This window comes from Hemicordylus capensis, chromosome 4 (assembly GCF_027244095.1).
Source record: "Hemicordylus capensis ecotype Gifberg chromosome 4, rHemCap1.1.pri, whole genome shotgun sequence".
Classification (NCBI taxonomy): domain Eukaryota; kingdom Metazoa; phylum Chordata; class Lepidosauria; order Squamata; family Cordylidae; genus Hemicordylus; species Hemicordylus capensis.
Genome location: NC_069660.1, coordinates 110,278,219 through 110,294,524, shown reverse-complemented (window position 1 = coordinate 110,294,524; position 16,306 = coordinate 110,278,219). Strand labels below are relative to the sequence as shown.

At 43.2% G+C, this 16,306-nt stretch overlaps 1 protein-coding gene across 7 annotated transcripts in view; it reads left to right on the top strand.

Moving 5' to 3' along the window:
* Positions 1–16,306, top strand: part of ERICH3 (glutamate rich 3) — a 120,059-nt gene that overhangs the window by 70,224 nt on the left and 33,529 nt on the right. For all 7 annotated transcript variants that reach the window (XM_053244571.1, XM_053244573.1, XM_053244570.1 and 4 more), the window contains one exon: positions 2,646–2,882. In XM_053244571.1, the coding sequence (XP_053100546.1) occupies positions 2,646–2,882 (237 nt within the window). The remainder of the gene's footprint in view (positions 1–2,645; positions 2,883–16,306) is intronic.

The window sequence follows — 16,306 nt, the reverse complement described above, 5'->3', positions numbered from 1 at the left end:
GTCTGTCTGTCTCTCTCTCTCTCTCTCTCTCTCTCTATATATATATATATATATATTCATTTATAAAATGATGTTATATTTTAAAATCAGCACAGATTAAAATACATGAAACAATTGAAACAGTAGCATAAAACAGAAATTAAAAAGTAGCATAAAACAATTATTAAAATTAATTCTAATTAAAAGCCTGTGAGAACAGGTGAGTCTTGAGGGTCTTCTTGAAAACAGAGAAGGAGATGCTCTTATTTCAGTAGGGAACATATTCCAAAGCTCCCGAGCAGCCAAAAAGAAAGCCCGGTCCTGAGTCGCCACCAAACAAGTCCGTGGCAACCATAACTGGACCTCTCCAGAAGGTCGTAGCAGGCAGCAGGGTTCATGACAAAAGAGGTGCTCTCTTAAATAGCCCGGAACCAAGCCATTAAGGGCTTTATAGATAATAACCAGCACTTTGTATTTCACCCAGAAACATATCGGCAGCCAGCACAGTTCCCTTAAAATTAATGTTATATGGTCCCTTTGAATTGTCCCAGAGACCAATCTGGCTGCCACATTCTGTACCAATTGTAGTTTCCAGACTAAGTACAAAGGCAGCCCCATGTAGAGTGCATTACAGTAGTCAAGCCTGGAGGTTACCAGCATATGTACCAAGGTCATATGACCTGTACCAAGGTCATATGACCTGTACCAAGGTCATATGACCTGTACCAAGGTCATATGACCTGTACCAAGGGCATATGACCTGTACCAAGGTCATTTACCTCCAGAAATGGACACAGCTGTCGTATTAGCCAAAGCTGATGAAAAGCAGTCCTGGCCACTGCCTCAAACTGAGAAACCAGGGAGAGCTTAGGGTCCAGGAGCACTCCCAAGCTACATACCTGATCTTTCAGGGGGAGTATAACCCCATCCAGAACAGGCAGATCTAAACCATCTCTCGGGTCCTGACCCCTCACAGTCAGTACCTCCGTCTTATTTGGATTCAACTTCAGTTTGTTATCCCTCATCCAGCCCATTACTGCCTCCAAGCAGGCATTTAGAGAAGATATGCCATTTCCTGATGAGGTTGACATGGAGAAATAGATCTGGGTGTCATCAGCATATTGATATCGCCCAGCACCAAACCTCTTGATAACCTCTCCCAGTGGACAATTTATTTTGCCTGAGGGTTATGTAAGTTGTAGTTCTGCAGCAACTGAAGAACCACAGGTTGGGAACTCCTATTCTAGGGTTTGTGTAACACCTGCCAGAGAAGCCTTCCTTAGGAAGGGACACAGTTGGTACAGCAGTTGAAGTTGTGCAAAGACTGTTATTTGCCACAGCTGCAGACTGGCTGTCCAGGAGCAAAGCTGGGTTCAGGAGCATCCCCACACTGTAGATCTGATACAGAATAATCTGTGCATCCCAATTCAAATTGACTTTGCTACTGATCAACAACACCTCTTTCTTGTCTGAATAAAGCCTTAATTTGATAGCTTTGGTCCATTACTGAGCTTGGGCACCAATTCAGGATGTCCACTACCTCACTAGGATCTGATGAAAATGAGAGGAAAATGAGTTGGGGGTCATCAGCATACAGATGACACTGTAACTGAAACCTCCAGAAAAGTAGATGCTGAAGAGTAGAGGAGACAAGAGGGAACCCTGAGGGACCTATATGTCAAAGGTCAAGTGGTTGAACTGTAGTCTCCTAGGATCACCTTTTGGGATCTATTCTCCAGGTTAAAATTGAGACAATGCAACACAATGTCCATCCTGCCCCCTGAGCCAATCTTGCAAGATAGATAATTAGTCTTATGAGCCAGACATGAGGTTGGGTAGTTCCACTTCCAGTGAATTGGTTTCACTTTTCAGAGTTAGTTCCCAATGTAGTGTTTTTGTTCCTTGATACTTAAGGATTATATTCATGAAAGAGAATCATAGAATACATTCAAGTTTAAAAATCATTTGAATTTTGCAGGAGACTTTGCACACATTACATAAAAGCAATCCTGGGTGGTCCAAGTGTACACTCTTCAGGGAGCTGCAGATAATCCTGACTTTCTGAAGAGTGAATCTGCATGATACACGTATGTCCAAGCATCCTAGTCTTATTCATACATTACATTTAGAACTTGAACACTTAAAAAGGTACAGCTTTAGATATACTCCAACATCATAATGTGTGAGATAAAACATAGTGAGCAGAATTCCAGATGGTTCCTGCAGAACAAATCATTCTTAGTCCATGTGGATTTAGAATAATGTATAAGAACTCTAGTAGTTCATTCTTTCACAAAAATAATTCTAAATTACTTAATATGGAAGAAATAATTTACATCAGATCTGGTGCTTTCTCTGTCTCTCCATGTAGGAATAGGAAGGAGAACTCTTTTTAAAAGTCTCGTTGTATCATTGTACAGTTTTAGTTAAAAGCTCAGCATGTTAACTTTATTGTTGATTTTTTTATTTTATTTTAAGGACTCAGGGAGAGGGTCAAACAAAACAAAAATTGTTGATTTTTAAATTTAATTTTAAGGACTCGGGGAGAGGGTCAAACACAAAGGACAACAAAGGCTAATGGACTTAACCTCTTTGGGGTTAATGAGAACTTCAAGTCATATGCATTCCATTTTCTATCTCATGGTACAGTTGTCCTTTTATTTCAGCATATGATGAAGATTTTGAAGCAGATGAAGAGAAATCAGATGAGAAAGTTAATGAAGAAGGACAGGCTGATGATCAAATGAATGGAATGTCAAAGTCACCCTCAGATGATGAAAAAGATAATTTAGTCCATGAAAAGGAGAGTAAAAACTCATCACAGAAAGCTTTGCAGGCCTCTGACAGTGAGCGAGATGAAAGTGATGGATACTCAGAGAGTGACTCGGAGGAGGATAAACAAGGTTAGTTGTTTTCCTTAAAGTGGCGTCAAGTGGCTGGCCTAATGCATGTTTAACTTGTTACATGTGCCCTGTAATGGGCTATCTATTTTGTGGTTCACATTTAAGTACCCATAAAATTAGATTGCCAGATTGATAGGGAATGCGCCACTCAGCACAACTGAGCTGCAGCCCTATGAGCTGCTTTTTAAACATTTCTGCCTTGGTACTGAAAACTTCTCTTGTCCTTCAGTTAGTCTCTGAGAATGTCCAGATCTGCTGCAGCAGCAATAAGAGGAGTGGAGGGGACAGGAAGGAAGGCCTCTTGCAGGCCATTGCCTTTGTTCCACTGGAAATCCACATCCATTAAACTGGTAGAAACCTTGTCAACGTCAACCTGAACTATAATAAGTGCCTGGGAGTGGTCCATTGTCTTGTGCTGTTGGTTGTGGATGCAGAGGCATATCTAGGGAAAATAGCGCCTAGGGCAAACACTGAAATTGCGCCCCCCTGTCCAAGCATCTGACACCCATCTTTCAGATAACTTTACCATAATATCAGCTGAAAAATACAAGTCAGGCTCGTTAATCTTTTAATATTTCAAAAACTATTTAGCAGTGGACTTAGCCAGACCAAAAAATGCTGGAAAACTACAAATTTCAGTATGCTGGGGCTCATGAAATACCCAAATACTATGTGGAGGTGTACTTAGAAAACTAAACAGAAGTGCCTGTCTAATTCCCTACTATGCATTGTAGCATCACTATTTCATAAGTTTTAAAATTTGACTTTTCCCAGATACTCTGAAAATAATTAAAGGATATGCAGAGTAAACTGTGTCACTGCTTGGAATATATTCTAGTCTTTCAGAAAGAGAGCAAGAAACTCCCAGTGGGCCTTAATATTAAGGATTTCACACTGATTCAAAGACAAACTCACCATTAATAGCCATATTATTAAGACATCACATTTAACTCACTTATCACAAGAAGCAAAGTAAGAGCAAATGAATGCAATCCTAGCTCATAAGCGTCAGCTCAGTATTCACAAGCCCTGATTCTCTGTACATAGTGCCAATCTGAATATGTGTACAGTGTCTTATATTATTATTTTTTATTTTATTTTTACCTGTAGCCCCTTTGGGGGGCTTCCTAAAGGCTAGGATTTGTTTGTTTTTGCAAAGGTTCCCCCTGACCCAGCTGGCCTCTAGGGCCTCTCAGGTACCATTTGAGCATGTGCAGTGGCCATTTTTAAAAATAATCTTTTTTTTTAAAGGCCACTGAAAACAAAATGGCCACCGCACATGCTCAAATGGCCTCTGCAAGGCCTGGCATGACCTAGGGACTCACAGAGGCCATTTGAGCATGCACGGTGGCCATTTTGTTTTTGGCAGCCATTTTTATTTTATTTTTTAATTTTACAAAATGGCACCCCCTTCAAGTGGCGCCCGAGGCACATGCCCTGCCTGCCCTACCCTAGATACGCCCCTGTGTGGATGCTCCCATCTTGTGCAGAGTTAGGATTGCTCTCTGGGCTTTTCTTGACCTTTGAACCTAATTGGGGGAGAAGGAGAGCACAGACGGATGATTGTCTTTTATGCCTTGCCCTCCCACTTATGAAGAACTAAAATGCTGCTTATTTTTGATAACTATTCTGATGATAGTCTGATAACTATTTTGTATATATTAATAATCTATTTGGACAACATTAATTTCCCTTCACTCCTAAAATGTACTGTGAGATCAGGAATGGGTCCCAGAAGTAGGACCCAGTAATGGGAGATTCTGTCTGCATTTCAGTATGAGATCACCCTGAACAATTTTCCTGTGCAAAATCCTTTTAAGACTTTATTAGGGTTGAACGTTTTGTATTTTTTCTGTTTTGCTGTGTACCAAATCCGAATCAACCCCATTTTGTATTTTCTCTGAAATTAAGCCTTCCGAATCACCCCAGTTTTGTTTTGTATCCGAATTAATCTGAATCAGAATTAATTCAGATTAAAAAATGGGTCACATGGTCAAAAGAGTGAGTGGGGGTTATAGTACCAAATGAGTGGAAGCTACCACAAAAATTTCAAAGGAATTGGACAAACGGCTGATTTTGGGTGAATTTTTGAAGTTTACGCATCTTTCAGATTTCCCCCATAGGGTATGATGGAGGTTTCAGGAAAAGTATAGTTCACGCAGGGCAGGGGGAGGGGTGGTCCAGATTGGAGTGTGGTTGGTGGTAGTGCCAAGTTGGTACAAGGAAGCTACAATTTTTTTCAGAGGAATTTGGCAAAGGGCTGATTTTTAAAGAATTAATGAAGTTATGTGTCTTTCAGATTTTCCTCGTAGGGTATAATGGAAGTTCCTGCAGTCCCATAACTCCACTTGAGGGGCAGTGGGGTGGTCCAGAGCAAGTGGCGGTATAGTGCACATAGGGTGCCAAACACCCACATGGGTTGCCAACCCATGAAGTACAGGGTTTTGTTGTTCTAGAGGTGTTCTGAGAGTAGTTTCTCTATTAGCATATGAGAGTGGATTCGTGGTTTTTCATTAAAAATATCATTTGCTACCAGAGAATCTAAACTCAACACCAAGAAACAACAAAGCACAGTACCCCAATGGGTTAGCAATCCAGGGGCGTGGTTGGCACCCTCTGTGCACTACACCACCACTTGCTTTGGGCCATCCCAGTGCCCCCCAGGTGGAGTTATGGGGTTGCTGAAACCTCCATTATTCCCTATGGGGAAAAATCTTGATGCGTAAACCTCAAAAATTCCTAAGAAATCAGCCCTTTGCCCTATTTGGAATCTGGTTGCACCACCCTTGGGGCACTGTCACCCAACCCACTGTTTTGCCCCTGAAGCCCCACATAAACAAGTTGAAAGAGTGAAGAGAATGATGAACAACAACAACACTTATTTTTTTGGCATGGTTATTTGAGAATTTTGCAGCGGGGGTTAGCCTGTCCCTGTGGCACTAGCACAGCAGCACAACCCATTTGTGGATCCAAGCAATCTTTCAATAAAAACACTCCCTCCCCATGGAACAGTGACCACAGGTCATTTGAGATAGCAAGACAGACCAATGAACTGCCTTGGTACTATGGAACAGCTTCAAATGTTCATTTAACTGAAGTGGAGTGAGCCGTAGCCCAAACAAATCAGCCTACTGTTGAGAATTGTTGAGATTTATCATCACTGCATTTAAGAAAGTGCACAACCATGGATCATGGTTACAAGAAAGAGAGAAGCAACTAAGATTCCTGGGGATGTCAATAGATTGACAGGGGTATTCCCCACCCCCTCCTTTTGTTTCCTGTAGTCCCATGTGGATGACCTATCCCTGCAATGGCAAAAGTTGTGAACCACTGGCTTAGACATCATGTCCCACCAAATTACCTTGTGGACTAAATTACATTAGACTGCTCAACTTGGGCATCAAAACTTAGACACCACTATAACTCATAAAAATCAGAAGAAAAACAAAATAGCTCTTCAAAAGAGCCCTGAACAAGTCAAGAGATTCTTTCTAAACCTTTGGAAAGAAAAACCTGTGTAATTCCAGAACTTTCCTAACCAGCTTCTCAAAAAGCTTCTCCACACAATTTATACCATGGCTTTTAGCAAGAGCTTTAGAACTGCATTGAGCTCCCAAAGATATTTGGGTATTTCTGTCTCAAAATGCTGTCTTCCAAATCCCTTTGCAAGGTCAGTTTGCATTTCAGTCACACTGAATACAACACATACTTAACTAAACCAGTCATGCTCAACAGTTTTTGCATATCTTATCTTCTACTAATCACTCAGTGCCTCAGCTGGAGTGGAGAGAGTCAGAGAAGTCAATTTCAATTGCAATGCTTTCCCAAAGAACAAAGCATTCTGTCCGAAACACAGTCATTTTGATTTGGAAACAAAAATCTCTGATTTTTAATTCTTGATTTTGTTTTGGTTACAAAACCTCCGAAATTGTCATTTTCGGGCACAAAATATTTTGTACCTGAATCAAAATGCACAAGCCTAGACTTTATAAATAAGTACCACCAGCAGAATGCCCTTGAGATTACTCAAGGGTTGGCAATGCTTGTTTGTAAAGTGAAGCTGCACACAACATCCAGTTCGGCACTCAGCAAGGTGAGGACCAATTCATACATTACAATTGAGCCACACCATCTCTTTTTTTAAAAAACTAATAGCATAACCTACAGCATTTGTGGTCATCTGTGAGTTCCCAGTTCACACTTTGCACTGCTCATTGAGTAAGTCACAAGAAGGAAAAAAGAACTATCCAGTGGATTGTAACGTGTGAATTGACGCTACATAGCAGGGTAAGGTGAACTTTTGCAATGAACATATCTTTTCATATGAACAGAAGCATTTTTTATGATAGCCAGTAGATGTCACTTTTGCATTGTAAAGTGCTAGGCACCATAGGCATACTATATAATGAGAGCCAGTAGCAGCAATATTAGCACGCCGGCGGGGGGGGGGGGGGCTTCTGCCATCTCTCTGTGCTCCCTACTGAACAGAATTCGCAACACATTGATTTCTGGTTGAAGATTTCAGCCTGTCTCCATTTCAGTCTAAGAATGCCACGCTCCCAGCCTCGAGGTGATGAATGTGCAATCCTGTGCCTTTTGGTTCTTAGGGGTCACAAGCTCGGAGTGATAAACCCCCAATAATTATTTGCACACAGAGATTAAAATGTTTTGGAATTATTTCCAGGAGCATAAATAACATTGTCAGTAACCTCTGTCCTCCCCAGTCAGCATAACTGATGGCGATAATTATTTCCTTTATGCATTCTGAGCCGCACACCTTCATAAATAATCGAGTGGGAAGCATGTACAGTATCTCATTGCCCATTTATTAATACAAACAATTGATGGGGTCCAAACTGGGCATGCTTGCAAAATCACAGGAGTTGCCAGCTTTTTGGCTTTTCGTCAGAGCAAGGCTGATTTCTTCCTGTTTGTTTCCCATCCTGCTGTTTCTTTTTGATACTGACACAACTTATGCAACTGTTGCTTGTCAGGCTGCAGCAGGCATTCTCCCTTTACTGCTCCCCTAAAATCCATTGAAATCCCTCCCATTTTGACACGCCAAATAGGAGGGCTCTTTTCTCCAGCCAAATGTAAACATTGCTTTTATGTCTGTATTTCTGTGTGAAATAGGCAGAGGTAAAGCAGCTGATTGGGAAAGTGATGCAGCTGCAAGAAAGATCCAGTCTTTTTATAGGAAGCACAAAGGTCGACGGCAAACGCAGGGAGTCAAACCAGGTTTGCAGTTGGTTTGCATGGAGAAATCTTTGCTGTGATTAAGGGGAATTTGATTTTTCAGCCATCAGTGGCCGTGAAGGATAATCAGCTTGCTGCTTTGCTAATCACTAGCAGAAATAATTACATTTTCCTTTTCGAAAATCTGATCTTGCTTCTCAGACTTGTGGCCCACAGAATGTTTGGTTGTCTGTAACTGTGCTCCCCAAACAACATTTGTCTGGGTTTTGTGCATGCTCAGGCTGATCTGAGCATTGTGGATATGATCTGACAAATCATCCTATTTGCTATTTGGAGAAAGAATCTTCCCTCATGTCAAATTGGCTAGTGACCCTGAGGATGTTCTGCCTGTTCCTGAGAATGTGTCGTGGCTCAGTTGTTTAAATCATATGGAGCTTTTTACTATATAGGCACCTCTTTGCTCTCTGCTTGGGGCACATTATGGTTGATGCAGATTGTGTTCGGTGGTGGGTACTGGTAGATGGTCCTGTTTATAGGAGAGGTCATCTTGGTAGTCTCTTGGTTTCTTTGAGCTCTATGATTCTGTGTTGCTTAATTTACTTGCTTGTAACCAAATCCCTTGTTCTGCATTTGTGTTGTTTTGTTCTACTGAGATAAATATTGCAAGTGCAGCTTCATTTACACAAACGTTTTATCCAAGCCATTAGGCGATGAGGAAGAGCCTTCATTATACAGGCTTCTACTGAGTGGCTACATAATTAATACTGATGTTTAGATTCTCCCTCCTCTCCACTAACTGAATATGGATCTTTAGAATTCATTGAGGTTGTTTACATGATCGGGCGGGCGGGGTGGTGGGTGAGTGGGGGGAAAGCTGGTTACACTCACCTCCCCCCACCCCGATGAGTGACTGCAGGTTTCTGGGAACTTGGACCATGCTCCTAGACGAGCAGCACTGCCTGGTGCAGTGCACAGCTCCAAGGCTGGGACAACGTGTCCTGGCCTCCAGGAATCGCAGAATTCACCGTGTGACATGCACAATGTATTGGGGGATTCCCCTAGCACAGACGTAGAGCCAGCCGAGTGGCGGCCTGGATCCAGCCCCGCCCGGTGGCCCCTTTGACGATGTCCCATGCACGTGATGTCACACACACATGGTGTGCCCCAAGAGAAATCCCCTCCCCGCCCAGGAGCGAGTACTTGTCCATCCTTTTCAGGCAGTGTTTGCTGCCTGAACGCATCAATTTCCCTTTCTCTCCCATCATGCACAAAGGGGGTGTGGCCTCGAGCTCCGAAGAGCCTGAGAGAGCCCTTCCCTGTCATTTCAGGCAGCGCTTGCTGCCTGAAAGCATCTATTCTCCCTTTCTCTCCCTCTCTGGAGGGAGAGAAAGGGGAATCGATGCGTTCAGGCAGAAAACACTGCCTGAAAATGGTGGGCAAGCACTTGCTCAGGGCTCCTAGTAGCCTGGGCGTGGGTGAGAGGGTTTGTTCGGAGCTCTTCTGGAGCCCAAGGCAAGCCCCACTGAGGGCTTCAGCAGCCCCTACCATTGGTGGCCCGGGTTCTTTGAACCCATTCGCACAATGGTGGCTATGCCCCTGCCCCAGCAGATGGGCACTCTAGGCACCCATCTCTGTGTCCACTGGGGCTTGCTTCTTTAACCTCGGGTAACAGCCAGGCCAAAAAGCTTGCCTAGGCTGTTTGGCCACATCAGGTTCGGGCCCAATCCCGGCGGTTCTCATGCACAGCCTAACCCAGGATGGGATTCCTTAGCCTGGGTTAGGCTGCATGTAAGAACAGCCTCAATGTCAATATGGAATGCTATCATGTAAAAAGGGACATTTCTCATGTCATTATTTTTTAAGAACAATTCTTTAAGAATTCTTTAGTTCTCAAGGCCATTTTCCAATGCAGCAGCCACAGGTTTAAACATTATGGAAGTGCTCCTAATGTGTGAAGCAGCTCCCTTTCTGATGGCCAATGTTGGCCCCTCACAATATGGTTTCATGGTTCTATACACAGTGGGTGGAGCGGAGGGAGAGATATGTAGTAGCCTTAAATATTACAGTGTAGAAGCAAGTAATGCTAGATGTTCAGAGTTTCTTTGTGACTGGAAATGCTCTGCTCATTTATAGGAACACCTCTTTTCCCTGTTCTTCAAAACTATCAGTCAAGCCAACTTTATTATTTTGACTTTGACTATAATAATAGCATCCTAATTTTTGTTGTTGTTAGTCAAAGGCCCTTAAAAATGAAGGGCAAAATGTTTTTGGCTTTATGTGTCACCTTTCTCCTTCTCTGCTTATCCTCCCAACATTTCTCTTTCTTTTTTGTGCCCCCCAAAGTCTCCCCTACTCCTCTTCTCCTCTAGCTTTCAACCATCTGAAGAAAGAATCTCTTTCTCCAGATTATCTCCCTGCTTCTCCTCTCTTTCTCACCTGTCTTCCTGATGCCCTCTCCTTCTCTCTAGCCTCGTGTTTCTTCCAATATTTCATTGCACTTCCTTCTTCCATTCTTCTTTCTCTCCTTCAGCTCCCTCTATTTCATAGCACTTTTTCCTTATATGCATTATCTTTGCTAGCCCTCCATCCCAGCACCCCACTTTTCCATCTCCCCTCCTCTTCTCTTTCCTACACTGCTGTTTAGGTGTCATCCTTCCCCTACCCCCACCCATCCCTTCTCCAGATTTTCCCACTTCCTTGGCTGTTCCAGCACAGAATATTTGCAATGCAAACCATCTGAGAACCATTGCTCAATTGAAAACAATGCCACTTAATTTAAGGGTGATTAAAGGAAATTCAAGTTCTGAGGTGCCAATTTTCTCTTAGGGATCTATATTATTAACTCTCCTGGGTGTGCCTGATTGGCTGGGCAGCTGATTGGCTGGGCGGCGGAGGCGCCTGATTGGATGAGGCGCACCCAGGAGGCAAGTGGCAGGCCCGGCCTGGCCACAGAGGCAAGTGGCGGCGGCGCACCCAGCCGTGGAGTTGGACGGGGGAGGAGGGAGGGCAAGAGAGTGGGGTGGGAGGGAGGGGAGAACAGCCGGCCCCAAAGAGCACACAGGTGCTCTGTGCGGGTCGGCTAGTTGGAGTGTATTTTAGGTTGAATTTTAAAAGCCTTTAAATGTCCTGGAAGGGGAGATGGAGTACAGGTTTTCGAGCATGAGCAACAAACTCATGGCATAGGCTTGAAATTATATATATTAGTGATGATGATGATTTAGAATATATATTGATTTTTTAAAAAGTTAGACAGTTTTACAGTTTACATAGCAAATGTGTTTTCCTTCTCATGCAGGCTCTGAAAGCAAATAACCATAAGCAGAAATTTAAACCATAAGTAGAAAGGGTTTATTTGCCTATGTTTTCTGACACCTGGAATCCTCAAACCAAGGTTAAATGACTTCTTAGAAAGTATACCAAAGCTCTAATGGAAACAAGTCTATGCTCTACAGGAACCCAATTAAGGTTGTTCTAAGTAGTATGACTTAAGAACACAAGGAAATGTAAAAACATTTCCTTCTGAAATGTAAAAACTTCTCTTCTGAAGCCCAGCTGGATGTGATCAAGGGTCTGTTTTGTCCAGCATTCTCTTTCCCATAGTAAACAAGCCAGATGCTTCCAGGAAGGCCAGACCTTGCCACTTCTAATATACTTGGTGTGAAGTGGTGTACCTTAAACATTCCTCTTTGTTTTTTGGAGACATTTCATTTGTACCAGCATTTGATGGGATTTTCTTCCATTGTAAGCATGTACACTTGCTATGACATGTTTCCCAATTGTGGGGAAACACAGTGACTAATGTCCTGACTTATGAAGTGTAGGCACTCCTAACAGCAGTACTCACACTTCACTAGTCACTACGCTGCTTCTGAAATGCGGGTGGTATTGTGCTTTTATGCAAGAGTGCAAAGACTTTCTGGAGCTTGCCTGTGTTCCAGAAGCACTCTTTTAGTCGGGAAACATGTCTCTGGAGATCAAGTGATATGTTTCTAGTCTAACAGAGCACTTCTGGAGCACGGCTGAGTTCCATAACGTATTTGCGTAATAGTGCAATACTGCCTGAGCTTTGGAATCAGCGCAGGGCTACCTAAGTGTTGGCACTGCTGTTAGGAATGCCCACGCTTTGTTAGTTAGGATGCCAGCCAGTGTTTGAAAACTGATTTAATACTGTGGAAACTCTTTAATTCTATTTGGAAATGATGCAAAACTACTGTGCAAATCCTTCTGTGCTAGGATAAATCTGAGCTCTTCTCGTATACTATCCTGAGGAGGACAAGAAGCATGGATGCTAGCTTTCTCTTGGTTATTGTCTTTTTAAAGAAAGTATGAGTTAGCTCCCCCCGCCCCCTTTGTCATTGTGAAGGTTACACATGGCAAACAACGAAAGCCCAGAAAGAATACACTGGTAGCTACAGTACTTGAGCTAGTGGAGGTGGTTGATATCATCTGGAGGGAAGGGAACAAATGCTCATTGTGATTTTTGACAGGGTCTACAGCCCTAAAGATGGAATATACAGGTGAAACTCGGAAAATTAGAATATCGTGCAAAAGTCCATTAATTTCAGTAATGCAAATTAAAAGGTGAAACTGATATATGAGACAGACGCATTACATGCAGAGCGAGATAAGTCAAGCCTTAATTTGTTATAATTGTGATGATCATGGCGTACAGCTCATGAAAACCCCAAATCCACAATCTCAGAAAATTAGAATATTACATGGAACCAAGAAGACAAGGATTGAAGAATAGAACAATATCGGACCTCTGAAAAGTATAAGCATGCATATGTATTCAGTACTTGGTTTGGGCCCCTTTTGCAGCAATTACTGCCTCAATGCGGTGTGGCATGGATGCTATCAGCCTGTGGCACTGATGAGGTATTATGGAAGACCAGGATGCTTCATTAGCGGCCTTCAGCAATTCTGCATTGTTTGGTCTCATGTCTCTCATCCTTCTCTTGGCAATGCCCCATAGATTCTCTATGGGGTCAGGTCAGGTGAGTTTGCTGGCCAATCAAGCACAGTACACTGTATACTTTTCAGAGGTCCGATATTGTTCTATTCTTCAATCCTTGTCTTATTGGTTCCATGTAATATTCTAATTTTCCGAGTTTCACCTGTAGGTGATAGTCTTGCAATACTTTCAGTAATCATGCTTTTGTTATCTGGACCATTGGGCCTGCAGTGACCAAATTTGCAATGGTGTTTTAAATGCTTTTGAAATACAAAAGTACTATACCATTTCATGAATGCTGTCAGTGGAATGGAAATGAAAATTGAGAGGAGTGTCCTCCAAAGATTCTACCATGTGGCGAGTACAACCGTTTCTTCATTGTTACCCGCACTTTTTCCTCTGGAAAGAAAATGGCTGCACTTTTATTCTAATGATTTGGGGGTAGGGATAAAGAAGGGTAATAATGACAGGAAGCTGTAACAATGCTATCGCCAAGTTTCCATCTCTAGGGGGATAAATGAAATGTTGCCAAAATTCACTCTGAGCATTCATGCTCCGAGGTGGTACCAATGGCCAAATGTATGGGTCTGTCTCATGAACTTCTGTGAACACTGGTATAATTAATAAGGGGCTGTACTCAAGGTAGTGTGAGCACAATTCAGTTCATGCAATGGGGCTTTTCCACCTGCTCCTGCACATTGCAGCCCGCTGTGCTGTTTTTGACAATCCATTCTTGAGCATTGGGGGATTCTGAAGCACTTTGTAGGGTGGGCTGAAGGTGCTGCAGTGGGAGAGGGGGACTGGCAGAAATTGGGGGCGGGTCGGGTGGAATGGCTTGCACAAACAGATGTGCCTTTCCATTAGGGATGCACACAAAATGGTTTGGGCGGTGGAGTGGTAGCTTTAAGGAGCATAGGAACATAGGAAGCTGCCATATACTATGCCAGACCATTGGTCTATCTAGCTCAGAATTGTCTTCACAGACTGGCAGCAGCTTCTCCAAGGTTGCAGGCAGGAATCTCTCTTAGCCCTTTCTTGGAGATGCCAGGGAGGGAACTTGAAGCCTTCTGCTCTTCCCAGAGTGGCTCCATCCCCTGAGGGGAATATTTTACAGTGCTCACACTAGGGATGTGCAAATTGATTCAGGTACAATTTGTACCAGAATCTAGCTGATTCAGGTGATTTGGGGATAGAACAAATCACCCCTGTGGTCCATTGGCTAGATTCGGGTATGAATCAAATTGTGCCTGATTTGATTCAAATCATTTGAGATTTGGATCCTTCCCATTAATTCCACCGGATCTCCAGCTTTCATTAAAAAAAAAGAAAAGCTAAGCTCTAGCCCTTGTAGAAGTGGAGTTATGGAGCAAAATGTTTGATCACTATTTTTCAGGTGTTTTGATTCTTTGGTTCATAATAACTTTCCCTCAATGAATCCCTATGAGGATTCATTACACAACTTCATCTCTTCTATTCATTTTGAATGTCTTTCCGACAGTGCTAACTGTCAACTGCCATGTGCCAACTACACCGCACTCCCACCTGCAAGGCAGTGGGGTACTACTCAGTTTATGTTCTAAGATTGTTTTCCAGGAGTTTAGGCTCTTTGGTGTCTAATAACCTTTCCTCATAATGAATCCCTATGAGGATACATTACACACCAAAGAGTCTAAACACCTCAAAAATTCCTAAAATATAAACTGAGTACCCAGTGGCTTGTGGGTTGTGGGGTAGTTGGAACATGAGATGCCACTAATTCCCCACCCCCACCTGCAAAGCAGTGGGGTCAAAATGAACAGAAGAAATGAAGGTGTGTAATGAAGACACCAAAGAATCTAAATACTTAAAAAAAAAATAAACTGAGTACCCGTGTGTGTGTGTGTGTGTGTGTGTGTGTGGTGTAGTGTGGGGTATAGTTGACACATGGCAGTTGACAGTTGGCACTGTCCAATGATAATCAAAATGAACAAAAGAAATGAAGGCATATGATGAATCTTCATAGGGGTTCATTATGAGGGAAAGTTATTAGACACCAAAGAATCTAAACATTTCAATATTCCTAAAACTTAAAATGAGTACCCCACTGCCTTGCAGGTGTGTGTGTGTGTGTGTGGGGGGGGTGTAGTTGGCACATGGAAGTTGGCATTGGCACTGTCCAGTGACAGTCAAAATGAACAGAAAAAATGAAGGTTTATAATGAATCCTCATAGGGATTCATTATGAGGAAAAGTTATTATACACCAAAGAATCCAAACACTTGAAAAATAGTGACTGCACATTTTGCTCCTTAACTCCACTTCTACAAGGGCTAGAGCTTAGTTTTTTAAAAAATGAAAGCTGATGATCCGTTTTAGGGTTAGGATATAGCAACTTCGAATCCCCATTGTTTCCTATGGTGGAAATATTCAAGATCAGTAAAAATTTTAAAAAATCATTAAACATCAACCAAGTGTCCCACTGCCCTGAAAGTTGGTTGGTAGGTGGCACCCATGGGGACCTACCCACCACCCAAATTTGGTGCCCCTAGGACCTCGTTAAGTGGTCCAAATCAGGCCAAATCCGATCAAGGCAAATACAGATAGAATCTGGGGTGATTTGGAGGGGGTAGATTTGGATACAAAACAAATCAGGGTGATTTGTTTGGGGCACAAATCAAATAAAAAATCAATTTGTGCACATCCCTAGCTCACACGTTTAGTCTCCCATTCATATGCAACCAGGGCAGACCCTGCTTAGCTAAGGGGACAATTCATGCTTGATACCACAAGATCAGCTCTCCTCTCTGAGATATACAGGTCCTTACTTGCTCTGCTGCCACTCAACTGCCATTCCGGTTGTAGGGGTGTGCACGGACCGGTCCGGGGCCATGCAAGAAGCCTCTGGACCGGTCCGGAATTTGGCTGGTCCGGCAGGGGGCAGGGAGTGTGGCTTTAAGGGTGGGGGGGTAGTACTTACCCGCCTCCGCTGCTCTTCTCTCTCCGGCGCTGGAATTTGCTAAAACGTTTTTGGGTGGCAGAGTTCCTCCCTGCTGCCCCTGCCCCCGTTGTCTGAGAGTTTGCAAGTAGTAGAAGCTGGCGCCACACATGCGCATACGTCATTGTGACATATACGGTGCACGTGCCGCCGCCAGCGATGGGCGCATACGAGCCGCAACGGGCGCATGCTTAGCGCCAGCTTCTACTACTTGCACACTCACAGACAATGACGGGGGCAGGGGCGGCAGGGAGGATCTCTGCTGCCCCAAAAATGTTTTAGTAAAGTCCAGCGCCAGAGG